This window comes from Corella eumyota, chromosome 5, assembly GCF_963082875.1.
Source record: "Corella eumyota chromosome 5, kaCorEumy4.1, whole genome shotgun sequence".
In the NCBI taxonomy this organism is placed as follows: Eukaryota; Metazoa; Chordata; class Ascidiacea; order Phlebobranchia; family Corellidae; genus Corella; species Corella eumyota.
Window position 1 is genome coordinate 11,235,348 of NC_137494.1, and position 27,549 is coordinate 11,262,896.

The 27,549-nt window shown below is 28.9% G+C and overlaps 1 protein-coding gene, 2 non-coding genes and 6 pseudogenes across 3 annotated transcripts; 7 read left to right on the plus strand and 2 right to left on the minus strand.

Annotated features, from left to right (window-relative positions):
* The first annotated feature begins 3,089 nt into the window (after positions 1-3,089).
* LOC145753483 (phosphatidylinositol transfer protein alpha isoform pseudogene) lies at positions 3,090-4,427 on the plus strand (annotated as a pseudogene).
* Positions 4,428-5,674: 1,247 nt separating this feature from the next.
* On the plus strand, positions 5,675-6,493 carry LOC145753484 (phosphatidylinositol transfer protein alpha isoform pseudogene; annotated as a pseudogene).
* A 1,570-nt stretch (positions 6,494-8,063) lies between these two features.
* Positions 8,064-8,468, plus strand: LOC145753485 (phosphatidylinositol transfer protein beta isoform pseudogene; annotated as a pseudogene).
* Positions 8,469-10,340: 1,872 nt separating this feature from the next.
* LOC145753486 (phosphatidylinositol transfer protein alpha isoform pseudogene) lies at positions 10,341-11,153 on the plus strand (annotated as a pseudogene).
* A 3,944-nt stretch (positions 11,154-15,097) lies between these two features.
* Positions 15,098-15,910, plus strand: LOC145753488 (phosphatidylinositol transfer protein alpha isoform pseudogene; annotated as a pseudogene).
* A 3,968-nt stretch (positions 15,911-19,878) lies between these two features.
* On the plus strand, positions 19,879-20,691 carry LOC145753489 (phosphatidylinositol transfer protein alpha isoform pseudogene; annotated as a pseudogene).
* Positions 20,692-21,614: 923 nt separating this feature from the next.
* On the minus strand, positions 21,615-24,780 carry LOC145753490 (alpha-(1,6)-fucosyltransferase-like). Its single transcript, XM_082569892.1, has 8 exons — positions 24,681-24,780; positions 24,485-24,579; positions 24,191-24,407; positions 23,822-24,059; positions 23,573-23,755; positions 22,839-22,989; positions 21,909-21,995; positions 21,615-21,659 (listed from the first exon to the last, which is right to left on the minus strand). Exons 1-8 carry the CDS (start codon positions 24,778-24,780, stop codon positions 21,615-21,617), a joined length of 1,116 nt encoding a protein of 371 aa, XP_082426018.1.
* Positions 24,781-25,731: 951 nt separating this feature from the next.
* On the minus strand, positions 25,732-25,803 carry Trnap-ugg (transfer RNA proline (anticodon UGG)). Its single transcript has one exon. It is a non-coding gene; the product is annotated as a tRNA-Pro (tRNA).
* A 782-nt stretch (positions 25,804-26,585) lies between these two features.
* Trnap-agg (transfer RNA proline (anticodon AGG)) lies at positions 26,586-26,657 on the plus strand. Its single transcript has one exon. It is a non-coding gene; the product is annotated as a tRNA-Pro (tRNA).
* The last annotated feature ends 892 nt before the right edge of the window (positions 26,658-27,549 follow it).

Sequence of the window (27,549 nt, forward strand, 5' to 3'; positions counted from 1 at the left end):
TAAATTTTTACTCTGTTTTTTTAACATAAGTTCGATAGGTTTTCCGACTCATTTCTGAATCACATATTCTATGTTGCCAGTTATGGCAGTAATTACACTGAAGTCCTTTGCCAAGGTTAAACAGTATTTTTGCATACCACGCAAGTACTTATTTTTAAATATAACGTAAATGTAAGTGGTATTACATGATGTACAGCCATTCATGTTTTGATCTTTCTTCAACATTTGTTCAACTGGTGTTGTGATTTTTAAAAAGCACAACGACTTCTTAGTTTCATATTTGTTTTAGTTTTTATTATTGTTGAATAAGGAAAATGCGATCGAGTAAAATAAAATGGACTGTGTGATTCCTAAAAAGTTGTCTAAATTAATGTTCATTGGTGTAATTTTTTCCAGCGAAAAAATGTTTTTTCCAAAAAAATATCCTGAAAAGTTCATGGCTAGGATGCCATTAATGTTTTTAGTATTGCTATTCCAGCAAACTGTTAAATTATTGATTTAACTTCATGCATGAGTGGTATCACATGATGTTTGACACTTAGGCTTTGATCTTTCTTCAACATTTTTTTATTTTAACTGTTGTGATTTTTAAAATGCACAACAACTTTTTAGTTTCTCATATTTGTCCTTCTTTTACTTATTCTTTATTAAGAAAAATGTGATCGGGTAAAATAGAATGGACTACATGATCCTGAATGATTTTCTAAGTTAATGTCCATTGATGCAATTTTCCCTGCAAATACATTTAAAAAAATATTCATATTCGTTCACGAAAAGCCATTACTAAATCGAAATTAATATTTTAGGAAATTGCTGTTCCAGCGAAATTTTAGTTTTTGTTTTATCCAGAAAACTGTTAAATTATCGATTTAACTTCATGCATGAGTGGTATCAAATGATGTTTGACACTTTAATGCTTTGATCTTCTTTGAACATTTTTTTTTACTGTCATGATTTTAAAGATGCATGCCAACTTTTTAGTCTCATATTTGTCCTAGTTTTTTTTTGTTTTTAAATAAGAAAAATGCGATTGGGTAAAATAGAATAGACTACTGCATCATCCTTGAAATGTTGTCTATATTAATGTTCATTAATGTCATTTTACCTGCAAGTACATTTTACAAAAAATCCCATGGCTAAATTTACATTAATACTTTTTGTATTGCTATCCCAAGAAATTTGTTGTTTTTAGAAAACAGTTAAAAATTGGTTTAACTTTATGCATTGGTGGTGTCACATGATGTTTCACACTTTTTATCCATTGAACTTCTTTAAACATCTGTTCAACTGTTGTTGTGGTTTTTTAAAAGGAACAACAACATTAAGTCTTGCATTCGTTTAAATGTTGACTAACTTAATGCTTATTGATGCAACTTGCTCTTTCCATTAAATATTTTTTTTAAAAAACTTTTGGGAAAATTCCATGGTTAGGATAGATGCTAGCTATCTCAGCAAATTTTTTAATTTTTTAGGTCTTTAAAAGTTATTACCTTTACTAGTGAAAAATCTTAAAACAAACAAACTTATGTTTTTTTTATTTTCTGCCAAAGTTATACAAAACTTGGTTTATGTTTTATACTTTTTGGCTGCAGTATTTTTGGAAGTAATTGCTGCTTCTGCCAACCAATCATCTCATCTTATTTGGGACATTTTTTCACAATTTCGCTGTTTTTATGTGGCTAATTTTAATTTTTTTATATACTTTTTTGCACAAAACTGGGCTAGCCTGGCAATTTTTATTATAGTATCCATACTCTAATAACATCAAGAAAACAGCACTTTTTTTAAAGGTATTTTCGAAATGATGCTGTTTTTGCATTAAGAAATTCTTTTTAACATAAACAATTAAAGTTGGTTTAAGGTAAAATGTGTAACACTCTTTTTGAAATTTGTTTTAAAAATTACTTAATTTTATGTGTTTTTATTAAAGTTTTTAAATTTAGTTTGGCATATAAGGTTTTCTAAGTTTTTTTAATATATAATGTTAAATATTTTTTAGGTTTGGCTCTGTAAACATGCTACCCAACAACAGCTTTGTGATAACTACTCGGTAATTAGATTTAAACAATGTGGAATTTGGGAGCGTTATCAGACATTAAATACTTAAAGTGTAACCCAGTAAATTTGTTCGTATTTATTTAGGGTTCATGTCAATTTACATCTTGTCCAATTTAAACAAATGTTGTAAAAATTCAAAGTTTTACTACAGCATTAGATTATTATTGTATGTTTATTTTAAAACAATGTATATATTATTCAACTAATGTAACTAACATTTGTTTTTTTAGGAATTGAAATGTAATGCTTTCTAACATTGTTTAGCAGTTAAGATAGTGATAAATACTGCCTTCATTGCATTCTAATATAAAACACCAAATATGATAAACAAAATTTTTTATATACATTTATTATTTACTGTTTAAATTTAAGGCTGTAAATTTTGATTAAATAACATTACCTTCAAAGCTTGTTTTAAAAGTTTTTTTTATTTTCCTAGTTGTTTTTTTGTATAAACAATTGGTTATACTATAGATTATAAATACCCAAGTTATAATTTTGGTGGTAACACGTAGCCAAACAACTAGGAATGACCAAAAACTATTAAACCAATTTAAAAAACAATTTTTAAACTGCTATAAGGGGTAACATCAGTTACTCCCTCGAGTTGCCTTTAGAAGTTTGGGATATTAGATAGGTTATAATTGCCCTATAATTATGCTGCTGATTAGCATTTTTAAATCTAACACAATCATGTTAAATTAAAAATATATTTACATTCAAATGTAGGAAAATTTATCAACGTTTTTTCAACTAATGTTTTGCTAGAATACGTGCCAAATACAGCTAACGACAAAGATTAGAACAGTGTAAGAGTGACCACAGGTCTTACGTGTTTTTTTTATGACATACAGGTTATACGTTGGCAATTAATCACAACAGACGTGTTGTTTACTGTTTATCAAAAAAAAACGTTTTGAGTGGAAATGAGTTAAAGATGTTTTAGTTTGATTACTTTTCAGTACGAGCAGACGCTGTCAGATAAGCCCTTAACAACTCTACACACAGTTATTTGGCTTAAGGTTTTTAAAATGCCTATCATAGAATATCGTATAATTTTGCCCATAACTGTAGAGGAATATGAAATTGGCCAACTTTGGTCAATAGCAGAAGCAAGTAAAAGGGAAACTGGGGGTGGAGAAGGAGTTGAAATTGTTCAAGACGAACCGTATGCTGAAAAAAGTGGAGAGTCGGGACACTATACTCAAAAAATGTATCGCTTTCAATCCCAGCTACCTACCGTAATTACGAAACTTATTCCCTTTGACCGACTTGCGATAAAAGAAGAGTCTTGGAGCACCTATCCCTACTGTAAGACTAAGCTATCAAATCCTTTCTATATGAAAGATAATTTCGGTATAACTGTTTTAACAAAACATAAGGCGGACGGCGGCGAAACGGAAAACATCCACGGCCTAACGAAAGAGGAATGGGATAACACTAAAGTTGTTACAATCGACATAGCAAACGACCCAATATCAAGTTCAGATTACAAGGCGGAGTTTGATCCCAAATTGTTTATGTCGGAAAAATGTGGTCGAGGCAAACTATCATCAAATTGGATTGAGGAATTGAAAGCTAAAAAACAAAACGGAGAAAATCCAGCCTTGATGTGTGCTTACAAACTTGTTAAGTTTAACATTACTTGGTATGGAATGGAACCAAAGTTTGAAAATATTATTGAGAGCAAAATGCACCGTCAATTTTTTGATTTTAATCGCCAGGTTTTTTGTTGGCTTGATAAATGGTACGGATTAAAAATAGATGAAATTCGAAAAATTGAAGAGAAAACTAAAGAAGATTTAAAAATACTAAGGGCAAGTGGAAGTATTTAAAAGGGAGAAAAAATAACAGCTTTCTGTGCTTGTTGCTTATAGTTACTTATATTTATAAAAGAAATATCATTGTATTTACTTATCTAGGTTTTATTTTGTTTTTTTTAATGGTGTGTTAAATTTGAAAAAAAAATATTTTTGTGACTTTTAAATATATGCTTTTTTTATGGTAAATATTTTATTTTATTATTCAAAACATTATTTGCTGTGAATTCCTTTATCGTTATTTTATTTGTTTATATTTGTAATATTCTACGAAGAACTGTTTTATTGTTTATACCGGACATTCATAGTTTCCCCTTAGTTTTTAACGCTTATAGGCCTAACTATATTTCCGCTATTGCAAATGTTTGGGTTAAATTAGTGTAGGCTACAACATTAAAATAATTATAAGTTTAATCATTTTTTCTTTAATTCTAAGTTTACTGTTTTAATTTTTCTTGTTATACATATCTTACCAATAAGTTTTCCTTTTTGTGGCAAAATGTAATTACTATTTGATTTATGTGTTGTTTATGTTAGGTTTGCTGTAAAATCCGCATATATCTTGCTTTTATGTTAAATACCATATTAAAATATATGAAGTTTTTGTTTAATACAAATTTTAGAGTCTGTTGTTAGGTTTTTAGCTTAGCAGAAGTTATAGTTAATTATGCGACTAACTATTATGTGCCACGGCATGGTAGCAGTGGATTTTAAACTTAAAACAAAATATTGTAAAATCAAGTGTTATAACCATTACTTCACGCCTTTAGTTCATTACAAATATTGGCATAATAGTTTTTTTTATATTTAAGACAATTTGGCGCCGAGGTATAATGTTTAACTTGATCTTATAACAAAAATGAAAATATTATAAATTTTGTACACTTTAGGTACCAAATTTCAGATGGTGTTTTTATGCTCTATTTTTACCTTGATATGTTAATAATCTACGAAGAAAATCTCGTTTTAGAGAAAATTAGGTACACGGGCAAATTTTATAAAGTCATATATTAACGATAGTTTTTTTACCCCGAAATTGGTGAAGTTGGTGTCATTGAACACAAAACTGGTTTTAACTTTAAATAATTTTACCTACTTTTCAAGTTATACAACTTAAAAAAAAATTAAAATTATTAAAAAAAAGGAAAGGTAAGCCCTTCTTGCGATGACGTAGTAAGTACCAGCTTGTATACATTTACTACGCTACTTAGTACTTTTACGTCACACGAAAAAATATGGTAACCTTGTTTTTTATGTTAAATATTTTTCAGTATTTTTGACTATTAAATTGTAAGTATAACATACATTTTTTAAAAGTTCTCAGGCCATTTTGTGATTCTTGTTAACCATACTAACGTGCTATATACTCAACTTACAAAATTGCAAAACTCTCTAATATAGCACTTTAAAAACAGGAGATGCTTTCTTTTGATTTGTAATTACAACGTTGAGTTTTCTTTAAACTACAAGTTTAACAAATATTTAGTTTTTAAAGAACAATATTGTGTGTGCATTATAAAAATGTTAAGTGATAATTTAATGTTGCAATATGAATTAAACAACTGCATATGTTTAATGTAGCTAGCAATTTTTAACAAAACAATTGCATTAAGGGGTGTTTTAGTCATTTTAGTAATATTGTTTATGATTGCGACATACTTACTAATGTTTATCTTAAAAACAGGATATACGTTTTAAGTAAAAATGAGTTTAAAATATTTTCTTATATTAATTTGTATTACAGGTCTAAAGGGATAGGTATCTAAGCGCGTTAATACCCAAGGCATATCCTTTTGGCTGTAGAAATGATAATAACAGAATTTCGTATAATTTTGCCTCTAACATTAGAAGAATATGAAATTGGTCACCTCTGGTCGTTTGCAGAAGCAAGTAAAATTGAAACTGGGGAAGGAGAAGGAGTGGAAATGGTTGAAAACGAACCATATGTTAAAAGTGGCGAAGCAGGGCAATATACTTATAACATATATCATATAAAATCACGGTTTCCGTTTGCAATTCAAAAACTTGCTCCCATTGGCAGCCTGGACGAGATACATGAAAAATCTTGGAATTCTTTTCCTAACTGTAAAACTGAGATGCATAATTCAATCTTAAATTCTCTTGCCTCGAATGTTCTTACAATTCATAAAAATGACGGTGGCGAAACGGAAAACATTCACAATTTACCAGAAGATGAGTGGAATAACACTAAAGTTGTTAAAATCGATATAGCAAACGACCAAATATTAGGTTCAGATTATAAGGCCGAGTTTGATCCCAAATTATTTATGTCGGAAAAATGCGGTCGAGGAAAACTGTCGTCAAATTGGATCGATGATTTAAAAGCTAAAAAACAAAACGGAGAAAATCCAGCCTTGATGTGTGTCTATAAACTGGTGAAATGTAGTTTTGAATGGCGTGGCTTGCAAGCGTACGTTGAATCTATAATTGAAAGGGAAGCGCACCGTCGACTTTTTGATTTCCATCGCCAGGTTTTTTGTTGGCTTGATAAATGGTATGGACTAAAAATGGATGAAATTCGAAAAATTGAAGAGAAAACTAAAGAAGATTTGGAAATACTAAGAGGCGATAGTGTTAGAGCTGTGCGAAGCTAAATACCTATATAACATTATAGTAACTTTAAATTTTTTTCTATGTTAGTTTTTTTTATGTATATTGAAATATATTAAAAATAAGAAAAAGGTTTATAAAAATTTTGTGGTTTTTAAGTACATGCTTGTTTAATAATCAAGAAATAATTTTATTTTAAATATTTATTGCATTATAATTTAACTTACTTATTATTAAAAATGTGCATTTCTAAATGGTTTATTTTTCATGTTTACATTTGTAGTTTTAATCAATAACTGTTTATTGTTTTGGTACCGGACAAGCTTAGGTTCTTCTTCGTTTTGAACATTATGTTACGTGCTGATGTTTGATTTTTGATATAAACAAAAAATGATTAAAAACAATATCTTATTTTAATATGTGTTTAAAAGTGGGCCACTACAAAATAACATAAACTTATTTCTCTAATAAATTGTTAGTACGTCGGTTAAATTTAATATGTTACACACCCTGCTTATTAGTTGTTGTCTTTTATTTGCGAAATGCATTTAGCATTTGACTTACATGATGCTTAGTTTAAACTTGCCTTTCTATAAACGGATCTTTAAAAAATAGAAGTCTTTGGTACAAATATTCAGATTGTGCTTTGTCACATTTTGGCGACAAACTCAAAAAAAATGTGTGTGAAATACAATAGATTACTTTTTCATTGTTCAATGCAAGTTTACTGTTTAAAAAAGTTAAACAATAAATTAGCACCAAAAAAAGGCAGAAAATATTCGCCAAATGTATATTCTATATGTCCAAATTACCAGTTGTTGGTTTACAACAAATATTTACTGAACAAACAGGTATAGTGCTTTTTATTTAGTAGCAAATTAACTGGTTCACCTACAGTAACGCTTATATGCTATAGACCTTCTTATAATAAAGAGGCCAGACATGTAAATGGCATATAAATCTTTAACACAAACTTGCCATTGCAACATAGAACAAAAATCTTAAATTCTAAAAAAAACATAACGCTTTAAAACTAAGGTCGTAATGTTATTTTTTTCTGCTTAAAAAATCTACGAAAGCGTACAAGTTATTTATTGACAGGTAACATTAATAATAGCACACTTGTTAAAAAAATTCTTTTAGGAAAGCCAATGCTCATTAGTAAAATTAAAATTAAGATGATTTTTAAACCCTTTCCTGCACCAACGTAGTGAAAACGTTAATCTAAAGATTTTAATTTCTGTGTTGCATCAATATATTTGATTGTCATGATTTCGTAAATTAATCTACATATCTGTTATATAAAACATTATCATTTTAAAAATGTAAGAAACAAAAGCATAATATTTAATTTTTTTAACACCAGGTTTAAACTAAGTGAAATGCTTTACCTGTACATTAATCTTAATCACCCAAACAAATATTTGGCAATGCAATAACCGAACTACTTAAAAAAGTGGAGAGTCAGGACACTATACTCAAAAAATTTATCACTTTTAATCCCAGCTACCTACCGTAAATACAAAACTTGTTCCCTTTGACCGATTTGCGATAAAAGAAGAGTCTTGGAGCACCTATCCTTACTGTAAGACTGAACTATCAAATCCTTTCTATATGAAAGATAATTTCGGTATAACTGTTTTAACAAAACATAAGGCGGACGGCGGCGAAACGGAAAACATCCACGGCCTAACGAAAGAGGAATGGGATAACACTAAAGTTGTTACAATCGACATAGCTAACGACCCAATATCAAGTTTAGATTACAAGGACGAGTTTGATCCCAAATTGTTCATGTCGGAAAAATGTGATCGAGGCAAACTATCATCAAATTGGATTGAGGAATTGAAAGCTAAAAAACAAAACGGAGAAAATCCAGCCTTGATGAGTGCCTACAAACTTGTTAAGTTTAACATTACTTGGTATGGAATGGAACCAAAATTTGAAAAAATTATTGAGAGCAAAATGCACCGTCAATTTTTTGATTTTAATCGCCAGGTTTTTTGTTGGCTTGATTAATGATACGGATTAAAAATAGATGAAATTCGAAAAATTGAAGAGAAAACTAAGGAAGATTTAAAAATACTAAGGGCAAGTGGAAGTATTTAAATGGGAGAAAAAATAACAGCTTTCTGTGCTTGTTGCCTATAGTTACTAATATTTATAAAGGAACAATCATTGTATTTATTTATCTAGGTTTTATTTTGTTTCTTTTAATGGTGTGTTAAATTTGAAAAAAAAAAATTTTGTGACTTTTAAATATATGCTTTTTTTATGGTAAATATTTTATTTTATTATTCAAAACATTATTTGCTGTGAATTCCTTTATCGTTATTTTATTTGTTTATATTTGTAATATTCTACGAAGAACTGTTTTATTGTTTATACCGGACATTCATAGTATCCCCTTAGTTTTTAACGCTTATAGTCCTATCTATATTTCCGCTATTGCAAATGTTTGGGTTAAATTAGTGTAGGCTACAACATTAAAATAACTATAAGTTTATTCATTTTTTCTTTAATTCTAAGTTTACTGTTTTAATTTTTCTTGTTATACATATCTTACCAATAAGTTTTCCTTTTTCTGGCAAAATGTAATTACTATTTGATTTATGTGTTGTTTATGTTAGGTTTGCTGTAAAATCCGCATATATCTTGCTTTTATGTTAAATACCATATTAAAATATATGAAGTTTTTGTTTAATACAAATTTTGGGGTCTGTTGTTAGGTTTTTAGCTTAGCAGAAGTTATAGTTAATTATGCGACTAACTATTATGTGCCACGGCATGGTAGCAGTGGATTTTAAACTTAAAACAAAATATTGTAAAGTCAAGTGTTATAACCATTACTTCACGCCTTTAGTTCATTACAAATATTGGCAAAATAGTTTTTTTTATATTTAAGACAATTTGGCGCCGAGGTATAATGTTTAACTTGATCTTATTACAAAATGAAAATATTATAAATTTTGTACACTTTAGGTATCAAATTTCAGATGGTGTTTTTATGCTCTATTTTTACCTTGATATGTTAATAATCTACGAAGAAAATCTCGTTTTAGAGAAAATTAGGTACACGGGCAAATTTTATAAAGTCATATATTAACGATAGTTTTTTTACCCCAAAATTGGTGAAGTTGGTGTCATTGAACACAAAAATGGTTTTAACTTTAAATAATTTTACCTACTTTTCAAGTTATACAACTTAAAAAAAAATTATTAAAAAAAAGGAAAGGTAAGCCCTTCTTGCGATGACGTAGTAAGTACCAGCTTGTATACATTTACTACGCTACTTAGTACTTTTACGTCACACGAAAAAATATGGTAACCTTGTTTTTTATGTTAAATATTTTTCAGTATTTTCGACTATTAAATTGTAAGTATAACATACATTTTTTAAAAGTTCTCAGGCCATTTTGTGATTCTTGTTAACCATACAAACGTGCTATATACATTACTTACAAAATTGCAAAACTCTTTAATATAGCACTTTAAAAACATGAGATGCTTTCTTTTGATTAGTAATTACAACGTTGATTTTCTTTAAACTACAAGTTTAACAAATATTTAGTTTTTAAAGAACAATATTGTGTGTGCATTATAAAGAAGTTAAGCGATAATTTAATGTTGCAATATGAATTAAACAACTGCATGTGTTTAATGTAGCTAGCAATTTTCAACAAAAAAATTGCATTGAGGGTGTTTCAGACATTTTAATAATAATGTTTATAATTGCGACATACTTACTAATGTTTATCTTAAAAAAATAGGATATACGTTTTAAGTAAAAATGAGTTTAAAATATTTTCTTTTAATAATTTGTATTACATGTCTAAAGGGATAGGTACCTAAGCGCGTTAATACCCAAGGCATATCCTTTTGGCTGTAGAAATGATAATAACAGAATTTCGTATAATTTTGCCTCTAACATTGGAAGAATATGAAATTGGTCACCTCTGGTCGTTTGCAGAAGCAAGTAAAATTGAAACTGGGGGAGGAGAAGGAGTGGAAATGATTACAAACGGACCATATTTTGAAAATGGCAAAGCAGGGCAATATACTCATAACATATATCATATAAAATCACGGTTTCCGTTTGCAATTCAAAAACTTGCTCCTATGGGCAGCCTGGACGAGATACATGAAAAATCTTGGAATTCTTTTCCTAACTGTAAAACTATCGTGCGTGATTCAGGCTTAAATGTTCTTGCCTCGAATGTTCTAACAATTCATAAGAATGACGGTGGCGAAACGGAAAACATTCACAATTTACCAGAAGATGAGTGGAATAACACTAAAGTTGTTAAAATCGACATAGCAAACGACCAAATATTAGGTTCAGATTATAAGGCCGAGTTTGATCCCAAATTATTTATGTCGGAAAAATGCGGTCGAGGAAAACTGTCGTCAAATTGGATCGAGGAATTAAAAGCTAAAAAACAAAACGGAGAAAATCCAGCCTTGATGTGTGTCTATAAACTGGTGAAATGTAGTTTTGAATGGTATGGCTTGCAAGCGGACGTTGAATCTAGAATTGAGCGGGAAGCGCACCGTCGACTTTTTGATTTCCATCGCCAGGTTTTTTGTTGGCTTGATAAATGGTATGGACTAAAAATGGATGAAATTCGAAAAATTGAAGAGAAAACTAAAGAAGATTTGGAAATACTAAGAGGCGGCGATAATGTTAGAGCTGTGCGAAGCTAAATACCAATAACATTATAGTAACTTTATATTTTTTATCTATGTTAGTTTCTTTTATTGGTACGTTAAAAATAAGAAAAGGGTTTATAAAAATTCTGAGGTTTTTAAGTATTTGCTTGTTTATTAATCAGAAAAATTTTTTATTTTTAATATTTATTGCATAATAATTTAACTTACTTATTATTAAAAATGTGCATTTCAAAATTATTTATTTTTCATGTTTACATTTGTAGTTTTAATCAATAACTGTTTATTGTTTTGGTACCGGACAAGCTTAGGTTCTTCTTCGTTTTAAACATTATGTTACGTGCTGATGTTTGATTTTTGATATAAACAAAAAATGATTAAAAACAATATCTTATTTTAATATGTGTTTAAAAGTGGGCCACCACAAAATAACATAAACTTATTTCTCTAATAAATTCTTAGTACGTCGGTTAAATTTAATATGTTACACACCCTGCTTATTAGTTGTTGTCTTTTATTTGCGAAATGCATTTAGCATTTGACTTACATGATGCTTAGTTTAAACTTGCCTTTCTATAAACGGATCTTTAAAAAATAGAAGTCTTTGGTACAAATATTCAGATTGTGCTTTGTCACATTTTGGCAACAAACTCAAAAAAAATGTGTGTGAAATACAATAGATTACTTTTTCATTGTTAAATGCAAGTTTACTGTTTAAAAAAGTTAAACAATAAATTAGCACCAAAAAAAGGCAGAAAATATTCGCCAAATGTATATTCTATATGTCCAAAGTACCACTTGTTGGTTTACATCAAATATTTACTGAACAAACAGGTATAGTGCTTTTTATTTAGTAGGAAATTAACTGGGGCACCTACAGTAACGCTTATATGCTATAGACCTTCTTATAATAAAGAGGCCAGACATGTAAATGGCATATAAATCTTTAACACAAACTTGCCATTGCAACATAGAACAAAAATCTTAAATTCTAAAAAAAACATAACGCTTTAAAACTAAGGTCGTAATGTTATTTTTTTCTGCTTAAAAAATCTACGAAAGCGTACAAGTTATTTATTGACAGGTAACATTAATAATAGAACACTTGTTCAAAAAAATTCTTTTAGGAAAGCCAATGCTTATCAGTAAAATTAAAATTAAGATAATTAAAACCCATAGTTTTTAATTTTTCATCGCTATCTTTATCTTTTTTTAGTGGTATAGGTTTTCCTGCACCAACGTAGTTTTAATTTCTGTGCTGCATCAATATTTTTGATTGTCATGATTTCGTAAATTAATCTACATATCTGTTACAGTAAACATTATTATTTTAAAAATGTAAGAAATAAAAGCATAATAATAAATTTTTTTAACAAATTGAGATTCTTATTTACTTAGTTTAACAATTTTCGTCATTTTATGTAAAGGATAAAATATTGAGTCATTTAGCTCCAGGTTTAAACTAAGTAAAATGCTTTACCTGTACATTAATCTTAATCAAAACAAACAACTATTTGGCAATGCAATAACCGAACTACTTAAAAAAAGTGGAGAGTCAGGACACTATACTCAAAAAATTTATCACTTTTAATCCCATCTACCTACCGTAAATACAAAACTTGTTCCCTTTGACCGACTTGCGATAAAAGAAGAGTCTTGGAGCACCTATTCTTACTGTAAGACTGAACTATCAAATCCTTTCTATATGAAAGATAATTACGGTATAACTGTTTTAACAAAACATAAGGCGGACTGCGGCGAAACGGAAAACATCCACGGCATAACGAAAGGGAATGGGATAACACTAAAGTTGTTACAATCGACATAGCTAACGACCCAATATCAATTTCAGATTACAAGGACGAGTTTGATCCCAAATTGTTTATGTCGGAAAAATGTGGTCGAGGCAAACTATCATCAAATTGGATTGAGGAATTGAAAGCTAAAAAACAAAACGGAGAAAATCCAGCCTTGATGTGTGCTTACAAACTTGTTAAGTTTAACATTACTTGGTACGGAATGGAACCAAAATTTAAAAAAATTATTGAGAGCAAAATGCACTGTCAATTTTTTGATTTTAATCGCCAGGTTTTTTGTTGGCTTGATTAATGATACGGATTAAAAATAGATGAAATTCGAAAAATTGAAGACAAACCTAAGGAGGATTTAAAAATACTAAGGGCAAGTGGAAGTATTTAAAAGGGAGAAAAAATAACAGCTTTCTGTGCTTGTTGCCTATGGTTACTAACATTTATAAAATAATTATCATTGTATTCATTTATCTAGATTTTATTTTGTTTCTTTTATTGGTGTGTTAAATTTGAAAAAAAATTATTTTTGTGAGTTTTAAGTAAATGCTTTTTTATGGTAAATATTTTATTTTATTATTCAAAACATTATTTGCTGTGAATTCCTTTATCGTTATTTTATTTGTTTATATTTGTAATATTCTACGAAGAACTGTTTTATTGTTTATACCGGACATTCATAGTATCCCCTTAGTTTTTAACGCATATAGGCCTATCTATATTTCCGCTATTGCAAATGTTTGGGTTAAATTAGTGTAGGCTACAACATTAAAATAACTATAAGTTTATTCATTTTTTCTTTAATTCTAAGTTTACTGTTTTAATTTTTCTTGTTATACATATCTTACCAATAAGTTTTCCTTTTTCTGGCAAAATGTAATTACTATTTGATTTATGTGTTTGTTTATGTTAGGTTTGCTGTAAAATCCGCATATATCTTGCTTTTATGTTAAATACCATATTAAAATATATGAAGTTTTTGTTTAATACAAATTTTGGGGTCTGTTGTTAGGTTTTTAGCTTAGCAGAAGTTATAGTTAATTATGCGACTAACTATAATGAGCCACGGCATGGTAGCAGTGGATTTTAAACTTAAAACAAAATATTGTAAAATCAAGTGTTACTTCACGCCTTTAGTTCATTACAAATATTGGCAAAATAGTTTTTTTTATATTTAAGACAATTTGGCGCCGAGGTATAATGTTTAACTTGATCTTATTACAAAAATGAAAATATTATAAATTTTGTACACTTTAGGTATCAAATTTCAGATGGTGTTTTTATGCTCTATTTTTACCTTGATATGTTAATAATCTACGAAGAAAATCTCGCTTTAGAGAAAATTAGGTACACGGGCAAATTTTATAAAGTCATATATTAACGATAGTTTTTTTACCCCAAAATTGGTGAAGTTGGTGTCATTGAACACAAAAGTGGTTTTAACTTTAAATAATTTTACCTACTTTTCAAGTTATACAACTTAAAAAAAAATTAAAATTATTAAAAAAAAGGAAAGGTAAGCCCTTCTTGCGATGACGTAGTAAGTACCAGCTTGTATACATTTACTACGCTACTTAGTACTTTTACGTCACACGAAAAAATATGGTAACCTTGTTTTTTATGTTAAATATTTTTCAGTATTTTTGACTATTAAATTGTAAGTATAACATACATTTTTTAAAAGTTCTCAGGCCATTTTGTGATTCTTGTTAACCATACAAACGTGCTATATACATTACTTACAAAATTGCAAAACTCTTTAATATAGCACTTTAAAAACATGAGATGCTTTCTTTTAATTAGTAATTACAACGTTGATTTTCTTTAAACTACAAGTTTAACAAATATTTAGTTTTTAAAGAACAATATTGTGTGTGCATTATAAAGAAGTTAAGCGATAATTTAATGTTGCAATATGAATTAAACAACTGCATGTGTTTAATGTAGCTAGCAATTTTCAACAAAAAAATTGCATTGAGGGTGTTTCAGACATTTTAATAATAATGTTTATAATTGCGACATACTTACTAATGTTTATCTTAAAAAAATAGGATATACGTTTTAAGTAAAAATGAGTTTAAAATATTTTCTTTTAATAATTTGTATTACATGTCTAAAGGAATAGGTACCTAAGCGCGTTAATACCCAAGGCATATCCTTTTGGCTGTAGAAATGATAATAACAGAATTTCGTATAATTTTGCCTCTAACATTGGAAGAATATGAAATTGGTCACCTCTGGTCGTTTGCAGAAGCAAGTAAAATTGAAACTGGGGGAGGAGAAGGAGTGGAAATGATTACAAACGGACCATATGTTGAAAATGGCAAAGCAGGGCAATATACTCATAACATATATCATATAAAATCACGGTTTCCGTTTGCAATTCAAAAACTTGCTCCCATGGGCAGCCTGGACGAGATACATGAAAAATCTTGGAATTCTTTTCCTAACTGTAAAACTATCGTGCGTGATTCAGGCTTAAATGTTCTTGCCTCGAATGTTCTAACAATTCATAAGAATGACGGTGGCGAAACGGAAAACATTCACAATTTACCAGAAGATGAGTGGAATAACACTAAAGTTGTTAAAATCGACATAGCAAACGACCAAATATTAGGTTCAGATTATAAGGCCGAGTTTGATCCCAAATTATTTATGTCGGAAAAATGCGGTCGAGGAAAACTGTCGTCAAATTGGATCGAGGAATTAAAAGCTAAAAAACAAAACGGAGAAAATCCAGCCTTGATGTGTGTCTATAAACTGGTGAAATGTAGTTTTGAATGGTATGGCTTGCAAGCGGACGTTGAATCTAGAATTGAGCGGGAAGCGCACCGTCGACTTTTTGATTTCCATCGCCAGGTTTTTTGTTGGCTTGATAAATGGTATGGACTAAAAATGGATGAAATTCGAAAAATTGAAGAGAAAACTAAAGAAGATTTGGAAATACTAAGAGGCGGCGATAATGTTAGAGCTGTGCGAAGCTAAATACCAATAACATTATAGTAACTTTATATTTTTTATCTATGTTAGTTTCTTTTATTGGTACGTTAAAAATAAGAAAAGGTTTATAAAAATTCTGAGGTTTTTAAGTATTTGCTTGTTTATTAATCAGAAAAATATTTTATTTTTAATATTTATTGCATAATAATTTAACTTACTTATTATTAAAAATGTGCATTTCAAAATTATTTATTTTTCATGTTTACATTTGTAGTTTTAATCAATAACTGTTTATTGTTTTGGTACCGGACAAGCTTAGGTTCTTCTTCGTTTTAAACATTATGTTACGTGCTGATGTTTGATTTTTGATATAAACAAAAAATGATTAAAAACAATATCTTATTTTAATATGTGTTTAAAAGTGGGCCACCACAAAATAACATAAACTTATTTCTCTAATAAATTCTTAGTACGTCGGTTAAATTTAATATGTTACACACCCTGCTTATTAGTTGTTGTCTTTTATTTGCGAAATGCATTTAGCATTTGACTTACATGATGCTTAGTTTAAACTTGCCTTTCTATAAACGGATCTTTAAAAAATAGAAGTCTTTGGTACAAATATTCAGATTGTGCTTTGTCACATTTTGGCGACAAACTCAAAAAAAATGTGTGTGAAATACAATAGATTACTTTTTCATTGTTCAATGCAAGTTTACTGTTTAAAAAAGTTAAACAATAAAGTAGCACCAAAAAAAGGCAGAAAATATTCGCAAAATGTATATTCTATATGTCCAAAGTACCACTTGTTGGTTTACAACAAATATTTACTGAACAAACAGGTATAGTGCTTTTTATTTAGTAGAAAATTAACTGGTTCACCTACAGTAACGCTTATATGCTATAGACCTTCTTATAATAAAGAGGCCAGACATGTAAATGGCATATAAATCTTTAACACAAACTTGCCATTGCAACATAGAACAAAAATCTTAAATTCTAAAAAAAACATAACGCTTTAAAACTAAGGTCGTAATGTTATTTTTTTCTGCTTAAAAAATCTACGAAAGCGTACAAGTTATTTATTGACAGGTAACATTAATAATAGCACACTTGTTAAAAAAATTCTTTTAGGAAAGCCAATGCTCATCAGTAAAATTAAAATTAAGATAATTAAAACCCATAGTTTTTAATTTTTCATCGCTATCTTTATCTTTTTTTAGTGGTATAGGTTTTCCTGCACCAACGTAGTGAAAACGTGAATCTAAAGATTTTAATTTCTGTGCTGCATCAATATTTTTGATTGTCATGATTTCGTAAATTAATCTACATATCTGTTACAGTAAACATTATTATTTTAAAAATGTAAGAAATAAAAGCATAATAATAAATTTTTTTAACAAATTGAGTTTCTTATTTACATAGTTTAACAATTTTCGTCATTTTATATAAAGGATAAAATATTGAGTCATTTAGCTCCAGGTTTAAACTAAGTAAAATGCTTTACCTGTACATTAATCTTAATCACCCAAACAACTATTTGGCAATGCAATAACCGAACTACTTAAAAAAAGTGGAGAGTCAGGACACTATACTCAAAAAATTTATCACTTTTAATCCCAGCTACCTACCGTAAATACAAAACTTGTTCCCTTTGACCGACTTGCGATAAAAGAAGAGTCTTGGAGCACCTATTCTTACTGTAAGACTGAACTATCAAATCCTTTCTATATGAAAGATAATTACGGTATAACTGTTTTAACAAAACATAAGGCGGACTGCGGCGAAACGGAAAACATCCACGGCATAACGAAAGGGAATGGGATAACACTAAAGTTGTTACAATCGACATAGCTAACGACCCAATAACAATTTCAGATTACAAGGACGAGTTTGATCCCAAATTGTTTATGTCGGAAAAATGTGGTCGAGGCAAACTATCATCAAATTGGATTGAGGAATTGAAAGCTAAAAAACAAAACGGAGAAAATCCAGCCTTGATGTGTGCTTACAAACTTGTTAAGTTTAACATTACTTGGTATGGAATGGAACCAAAATTTAAAAAAATTATTGAGAGCAAAATGCACCGTCAATTTTTTGATTTTAATCGCCAGGTTTTTTGTTGGCTTGATTAATGATACGGATTAAAAATAGATAAAATTCGAAAAATTGAAGACAAACCTAAGGAGGATTTAAAAATACTAAGGGCAAGTGGAAGTATTTAAAAGGGAGAAAAAATAACAGCTTTCTGTGCTTGTTGCCTATGGTTACTAATATTTATAAAATAATTATCATTGTATTCATTTATCTAGATTTTATTTTGTTTCTTTTATTGGTGTGTTAAATTTGAAAAAAAATTATTTTTGTGAGTTTTAAGTAAATGCTTTTTTATGGTAAATATTTTATTTTATTATTCAAAACATTATTTGCTGTGAATTCCTTTATCGTTATTTTATTTGTTTATATTTGTAATATTCTACGAAGAGCTGTTTTATTGTTTATACCGGACATTCATAGTTTCCCCTTAGTTTTTAACGCATATAGGCCTATCTATATTTCCGCTATTGCAAATGTTTGGGTTAAATTAGTGTAGGCTACAACATTAAAATAATTATAAGTTTAATCATTTTTTTTTTAATTCTAAGTTTACTGTTTTATTTTTCTTGTTTTACATATCTTACCAATAAGTTTTCCTTTTTCTGGCAAAATGTAATTACTATTTGATTTATGTGTTGTTTATGTTAGGTTTGCTGTAAAATCCGCATATATCTTGCTTTTATGTTAAATACCATATTAAAATATATGAAGTTTTTGTTTAATACAAATTTTAGAGTCTGTTGTTAGGTTTTTAGCTTAGCAGAAGTTATAGTTAATTATGCGACTAACTATTATGTGCCACGGCATGGTAGCAGTGGATTTTAAACTTAAAACAAAATATTGTAAAATCAAGTGTTATAACCATTACTTCACGCCTTTAGTTCATTACAAATATTGGCATAATAGTTTTTTTTATATTTAAGACAATTTGGCGCCGAGGTATAATGTTTAACTTGATCTTATAACAAAAATGAAAATATTATAAATTTTGTACACTTTAGGTACCAAATTTCAGATGGTGTTTTTATGCTCTATTTTTACCTTGATATGTTAATAATCTACGAAGAAAATCTCGTTTTAGAGAAAATTAGGTACACGGGCAAATTTTATAAAGTCATATATTAACGATAGTTTTTTTACCCCGAAATTGGTGAAGTTGGTGTCATTGAACACAAAACTGGTTTTAACTTTAAATAATTTTACCTACTTTTCAAGTTATACAACTTAAAAAAAAATTAAAATTATTAAAAAAAAGGAAAGGTAAGCCCTTCTTGCGATGACGTAGTAAGTACCAGCTTGTATACATTTACTACGCTACTTAGTACTTTTACGTCACACGAAAAAATATGGTAACCTTGTTTTTTATGTTAAATATTTTTCAGTATTTTTGACTATTAAATTGTAAGTATAACATACATTTTTTAAAAGTTCTCAGGCCATTTTGTGATTCTTGTTAACCATACTAACGTGCTATATACTCAACTTACAAAATTGCAAAACTCTCTAATATAGCACTTTAAAAACAGGAGATGCTTTCTTTTGATTTGTAATTACAACGTTGAGTTTTCTTTAAACTACAAGTTTAACAAATATTTAGTTTTTAAAGAACAATATTGTGTGTGCATTATAAAAATGTTAAGTGATAATTTAATGTTGCAATATGAATTAAACAACTGCATATGTTTAATGTAGCTAGCAATTTTCAACAAAAAAATTGCATTAAGGGGTGTTTTAGTCATTTTAGTAATATTGTTTATGATTGCGACATACTTACTAATGTTTATCTTAAAAACAGGATATACGTTTTAAGTAAAAATGAGTTTAAAATATTTTCTTATATTAATTTGTATTACAGGTCTAAAGGGATAGGTATCTAAGCGCGTTAATACCCAAGGCATATCCTTTTGGCTGTAGAAATGATAATAACAGAATTTCGTATAATTTTGCCTCTAACATTGGAAGAATATGAAATTGGTCACCTCTGGTCGTTTGCAGAAGCAAGTAAAATTGAAACTGGGGAAGGAGAAGGAGTGGAAATGGTTAAAAACGAACCATATGTTAAAAGTGGCGAAGCAGGGCAATATACTCATAACATATATCATATAAAATCACGGTTTCCGTTTGCAATTCGAAAACTTGCTCCCATGGGCAGCCTGGACGAGATATATGAAAAATCTTGGAATTCTTTTCCTAACTGTAAAACTATCGTGCGTGATTCAGGCTTAAATGTTCTTGCCTCGAATGTTCTAACAATTCATAAGAATGACGGTGGCGAAACGGAAAACATTCACAATTTACCAGAAGATGAGTGGAATAACACTAAAGTTGTTAAAATCGACATAGCAAACGACCAAATATTAGGTTCAGATTATAAGGCCGAGTTTGATCCCAAATTATTTATGTCGGAAAAATGCGGTCGGGGAAAACTGTCGTCAAATTGGATCGAGGAATTAAAAGCTAAAAAACAAAACGGAGAAAATCCAGCCTTGATGTGTGTCTATAAACTGGTTAAATGTAGTTTTGAATGGCTTGGCTTGCAAGCGTCCGTTGAATCTATAATTGAGAGGGAAGCCCACCGTCGACTTTTTGATTTCCATCGCCAGGTTTTTTGTTGGCTTGATAAATGGTATGGACTAAAAATGGATGAAATTCGAAAAATTGAAGAGAAAACTAAAGAAGATTTGGAAATACTAAGAGGCGGCGATAGTGTTAGAGCTGTGCGAAGCTAAATACCTATATAACATTATAGTAACTTTAAATTTTTTTTCTATGTTAGTTTCTTTTATGTATATTAAAATATATTAAAAATAAGAAAAAGGTTTATAAAAATTTTGTGGTTTTTAAGTACATGCTTGTTTAATAATCAAGAAATAATTTTATTTTAAATATTTATTGCATTATAATTTAACTTACTTATTAATAAAAATGTGTATTTTTAAATTGTTTATTTTTCATGTTTACATTTGTAGTTTTTATCAATAACTGTTTATTATTTTGGTACCAGACAAGCTGGGTTTCCTTTCCGCCTTTAACGTGATATTACGTGCTGATGTGTTATTTCCGATATAAACAAAAAATAATTAAAAACAATATTTTATTTTAATATGTGTTTAAAAGTGGGCCGCCACATTAAAATAACATAAACTTATTTTTTAATAAATTCTTAGTACGCCGGTTAAATTTAATATGTTACACACCTAGCTTATTAGTCGTTGTCTTTTATTTGCGAAATGCATTTCGCATTTGACTTACATGATGCTTAGTTTAAACTTGCCTTTCTATAAACGGATCTTTAAAAAATTGTAGTCTTTAGTACAAATATTCAGATTGTGCTTTGTCACATTTTGGCGACAAACTCAAAAAAAATGTGTGTGAAATACAATAGATTACTTTTTCATTGTTCAATGCAAGTTTACTGTTTAAAAAAGTTAAACAATAAATTAGCAACCAAAAAAAAGCAGAAAATATTCGCCAAATGTATATTCTATATGTCCAAATTACCAGTTGTTGGTTTACAACAAATATTTACTAAACAAACAGGTATAGTGCTTTTTATTTAGTAGGAAATTAATTGGGGCACCTACAGTAACGCTTATATGATATAGACCCTCTTATAATAAAGAGGCCAGACATGTAAATGGCATATAAATCTTTAACACAAACTTGCCATTGCAACATAGAACAAAAATCTTAAATTCTAAAAAAAACATAACGCTTTAAAACTAGGGTCGTAAAGTTATTTTTTTCTGCTTAAAAAATCTACGAAAGCGTACAAGTTATTTATTGACAGGTAACGTTAATAATAGCTCACTTGTTCAAAAAAATTCTTTTAGGAAAGCCAATGCTTATCAGTAAAATTAAAATTAAGATAATTAAAACCCATAGTTTTTAATTTTTCTTCGCTATCTTTATCTTTTTTTAGTGGTATAGGTTTTCCTGCACCAACGTAGTGAAAACGTGAATCTAAAGATTTTAATTTCTGTGCTGCATCAATATTTTTGATTGTCATGATTTCGTAAATTAATCTACATATCTGTTACAGTAAACATTATTATTTTAAAAATGTAAAAAATAAAAGCATGATAATAAATTTTTTTCAACAAAGTGAATTTTTAATTTATTTAGTTTAGTAATTTTCGTCATTTTATATAAAGAATAAAAGGATCACGTTAACTGTCCGTAACTCAACAAAAAAAGTTACGTTCTCAAAACCAGTGAATCAAAACCAGGAGTTATGTAATATTTTTGAGATAGCTCTCTCGCAATGTAGCCTATGCGAATAAATAATAAACAATAAGTAATAAACATTAGCTATAAATTACCACATTTTAGTGTAATATAATTTAATTAAACTGTGATATAGTTTAATTAAACAGTTATAAGTTCGATTATGTTCCGAATTAGGCAGTACGCTTGTTGATAAACAATAGTCGTCAGACAAGACCTATTGTTTTAAGTTTGCGACTTTACTGAACACCGACGGTTGTTTTGCAGACATCATCTTAGTCTTCAAATATATATACCCTTACCCCAACCCTATCTAAGTTTGTTGTTAGAGAGAACCACACAAAACGAAAAAGGCGTTGCGTAGGAGAGTTATGTACAAGCTACGAGTAAATTTGAGAGGTACATAGTTTTTATCAGTTTGTCTGGGTACGGACAGTTAACGTGAACCGAATGAAATATTGAGTCATTTAACTCCAGGTTTAAACTAAGTGAAATGCCTTACCTGTACATTAATCTTAATTAACCCAAACCAATATTTGGCAATGCAATAACCGAACTACTTAAGTGTTAAACACACAAATTTTATTGGCGAAAACCAACATGAGATCTTTTTGTAAATTAAATTTCTCTAAGCAAAAAGTTAACTTACATTTGATGAAAATGTACATACAACAAAATCGCATTCGGTGAGTATACTAAAATCCAAAAGTATTCCTTCCAAGCCATTTTCACCGTTTCGAATTTTGACGTTGCCGTTTTTGGCAATTGTTTCGTTGTAAAGAAACGTATAGTTCTTATATCTGTAAAACATAACAGCTTTAATTTCAAGAAAAACTAATTTTGTTTTTAAAATTTTGGTGGCAAGTTGTATCGGGTAGTGATTCAAGCACTTCGATTGCAATTAAAGGATCCGGTTTCGTTTATGTTTTTTTGTATATACATTTATTCATGAAGTGGGAAAGTTTAATGCGGAGTAAATATAAAGTAAAACAAGTTACCCCGACCCAGTCTTAAGTTGCATATGGCAGTTTGGGATATTATAAAATATATTTGCCCAATAATTACGCTGCTGATCAAGTATTGGCTCAAAGGGAGTTCATATCGTTTATAGCGCTTTAGTTAAGGGCGCTACAGCATAAAATCAATGGGAATCGAACCCAGGACCTCATGTAGTGTAGGAAATGTCCTGGCTACTACACCACGCTTACACCATGTAGTATCGTTCTTAGGTATGACGCTGACCTAAACCATTTATACCGATACCGATACCATAAGTTAAAATATAAAAGGAAAGTAATGTTAAGCAATATTATTAGATCGATATTATTTAAACCAGGTAAATAGAAACTGGTTTCAGGTGATAAAATATATTATTCAACGTACCGTTCGCGAAGCTGTTTTAAGGCAGGTACATCATCAGTTGCTACAAAAACCATTCGGGGTATAGAATAATTGCCGGTTGTAGCAGTTAGATTATCATACCATTTTTCTACTTGTTTCATGTAAAGTTCATTTGCTTTCAACTTAGCTTCCGAAATAAGTTTATCAGTTCGCCGTATGTGTATACTAGATTAATAATTTATTCTGAGATAAACATAAGAAGGGTAGTTAAACCAAAATTTTACGACATACCCTGCTATTGGAAAATTTCGTGGCTGATTTATTCCCAAATTTTTTCTGTTTTCTTTTATTTTTTCCGTAAAATTTCTGTTAACTTGCGACATATAACCCATAATATGTCCAATCCACCAAACAGATGGTTCTATGTCAAATTTAGCGGCAATTGGCAGCAATCCTTTAGGAAAAGTGCCAGGAAGAAAACGCCTTTTTCCATCTATTTTAACTCGAATAATTTTCGGATCGCCCGCTTCTATTAAAAAATAAAATTTTTATTTGGCAACTCTTAAATTTAAACCACTGTATACATTCTAATTATAACAATCAGTTTAAAAGAAAAACCGAATCAAACCAGTGTGTTAAACGCTCGTTGCATTTTCTTACTTGAATTTCTAAATTCTTTGCATTTACTAAAGCTAGGAAACATTCTGTAAATGTTTTGAACCCCATATATCGATTGAGTCAAATCCACAACCATAGTTCTGTTTGTTCCCAATGCTTCAAACATGCATCTAGATGTTTGATGTAACAGGCAACCAACCCCACATTTCTGTTTCATTTCACATATTAGTAACTTTCTATCTTTGCAGTCTTGAACATTCTACATAAACAAGTGCACATCAGTTGTGTTTTATAGGTATAATGTTAAAGTAACACTATAAACTAAGTTACATATACTTGCAATTCTTCAATTTTTGCCCTAATTTTTTGGCCAAATTTAAGGAACTCGGTTTCAAGGGTTGAGGTTTTACTTTGTGACGCTTCTGTTGCTTCTGTAATCAATATAAGAGACAAAAAAGATTATACAAATCTCTTAGAAAAAAAAGCATATTAGACAAAAAAGTGTTAAAGTCTTAAATAAGTTTAGGTTTACCTGGAATATTATGTTGTGAAGCTGTAATATTTAACTCATTTTTATTTTCTACATCATCTATTTGAAGCAGTTGTCTGTAAAAAACATCGATATGATTCATATTTAAAATTTTTAATTTTTTATATTAAACTCTAAAACAATATTTAAAACTCTAACCTGTATTTAATCATAATGTAAATACATATGCTTGCGGTAAACACTAAAAATGTTATACGCAAACCAGTGTTAACCATTTTTTGCTAAAGATTATGTATCCTAAGTTAGACAATAAATAATAAAGCAGTTAAGTGTTGTCTTCGTTGTTTGCCAAATGTAAAAGAAATGGCTATTTATTAACCAGCAACCCTATTGCGATAAATGTAAACATTTGTTTTTTAGCGCTTGTTTTAAATTTAGTCAATAAACTATAAAATTTATTTACAAATTTATTACAGAACATTATAATGATAAGGTAAATTAGTTTTAAAATGATAAGGTAAATAAGTATGATAAGGTAAATTAGTGTCCCTATGATAACAACTTTATAAAAGAATATTTTATAGCCAAAGTTATTAAAAATGTAAAAATTACAACCGCATTTTGTTTATTTTAGTGTAAAACCTTAATTTTAATTAATTTTAATTGTAAACCTTAATTTTAATTAAATATTTTGGAAAAAATATAATAAAAGCTTGGGCAAAAGGCTTTTTAGAAAATTTGGCAAAATAAAAATATTAATATTTACCAGATTATGTCAAAATTATTTAAATTTGTGGAAAACTACTTTATTTTAAATCGTGTATTAAAAAAGGTGTATTGTCGTAACTAGTTAAAAAAAGATTTATTTGATTCGCTATCAGCGATTCGATTTTCAAATTAAAAACCAGAAATAATTTTTTTAAATAAAATGGCCGATAATAAAGTGTGTTCATGTCAATAATTGTTGCAAAATAGTCAAAAAGTGTTATGCTTATCTAAAAATTAACACGAGACCCTCGCCATTAATGCGTTTTTTTCTAATAAAAAGTTTCGCCATTAATGCGTTTTTTTCTAATAAAAAGTTTTGAAAAAGGGGCTCGTCCGGGATTTGAACCCGGGACCTCTCGCACCCAAAGCGAGAATCATACCCCTAGACCAACGAGCCACATGACGAGATACTGTCGTATTATTGATTCTATGCGTTCCATTTAAAACTACGACAACTATTCACAAAAAGTAAAAGTGTTCCGACTAAAGTACTTACAACTGTTTTCAAAAGTTTTAAAACTACTTATATACACAATACACGATGTCTATTTCAATAACCTACAATTTTGCAGTAATTTAAAACATGTGGCTCGTTGGTCCAATCCTCCTATTTTGATAATTTAAATATCACTAATTTTTTCTACTATTTTTTATTTTGTGTTTAATTAGCTCACGTGATATTTTTGGCCAATTATATTGCATAAAAAATTTTTTTTTTTTAATTTTAAATCGAAAAATAACTGTTCTGTTAGAACTGCACATGTCCAATTAAAGTGCTTAAAAATAATTTTTGAAAATATTAATATTCATAAAAGTTATCAGACTTTTTTAAAAATTGATTAAATCTTAAAACCTAAAATTTTATCAGGTCTATCCCTGGGGGACTTTGATTTTCTATTCTTATAATCAACAAATGAGCTAAATATATAGTAAAGGTTAAGTCGTCGGCGCCAAAAGCAAAAATCATATCCCCGATTATGTAAGAACGTTTGTTCCAACAAGCACTTATTATCGACTCTATGCGTTAGATTTAAAACTAGGACAAGTATTTATATAACTTAGAGGTGTTTGAACTGAAGTACTTACAACTTCTGTAAAAATTTTAAAACTACTTAGAGCGAAGACAATATACAAAGTTCCTTTCAAGAACTTACAACTTTAATGGATTATGGAACATGTGGCTCGTTGGTCTAGTGGTATGATTCTCGCTTAGGGTGCGAGAGGTCCCGGGTTCAACTCCCGGACGAGCCCTTAATATTTTTATTATAATTTTATCATTCAAAAATATATAATACATTTTTTTAATGAGTGTTTAGAAAGAAGTTTAAAATTTTGTAGTGAAACATTCCTCAGCAAATAAGCCTTTAAAGATTAAACACTAGGTAAGGAAAGCCACTACATGTAAGTTTTGTCAATGTTAACGCTAGTAAACCAATTGAAATTCTGAAATTTTTATTGAGATTACGAAAACACTTGCAATTTTTCTTATATAATAACAGAAAAAAAATTTAAGAAAGTTAATAATATTAATTTACAAGACATATTAATTATCGAGACAATAACACATCGAAGCACTTTTTTTTATTTCTATAATACTATAATACACCAACATTAGTTATTATTGCGACATATTCACTAAAAATAACATATTATGCAAAAATTTCTATAAAAGTTGTTCTAGTAAATATAAACAAAAAATAACTTAATTTAAATCTTAGTTACACCTAAATGGGCATTTTTGTTATTCAAAACCAATTTTTTTACATTTTAAATATTAGTAGTATTGCCTGTAATACGTTAATCGGTCAATCAAAAGCACGATACTAAAATCACTAACTTTTATTCTATTGACTTTATTCAAAAAATACTTTATTTAAACCTTATGTACACCTATACGAACCCATTAAAACACAAAATTATAGGTTTTGTGATCTCGCATATATTTGTTAAATCCGCCATAACTTCTGCAATTATTAATATTATGTATTAAAGTTTTGCAAACAGGCCTTTTAAACCAGCAAGGTTTTATTAATAAACCAAGTTAGTTTTTTTTTCAATAAAACTAATTTTAAATTAAAAAATTTTTTTTACAATTTTAGTACTAGTAGTATAGCCTATGTATGTAAGAAGTCAATGAGTCAGC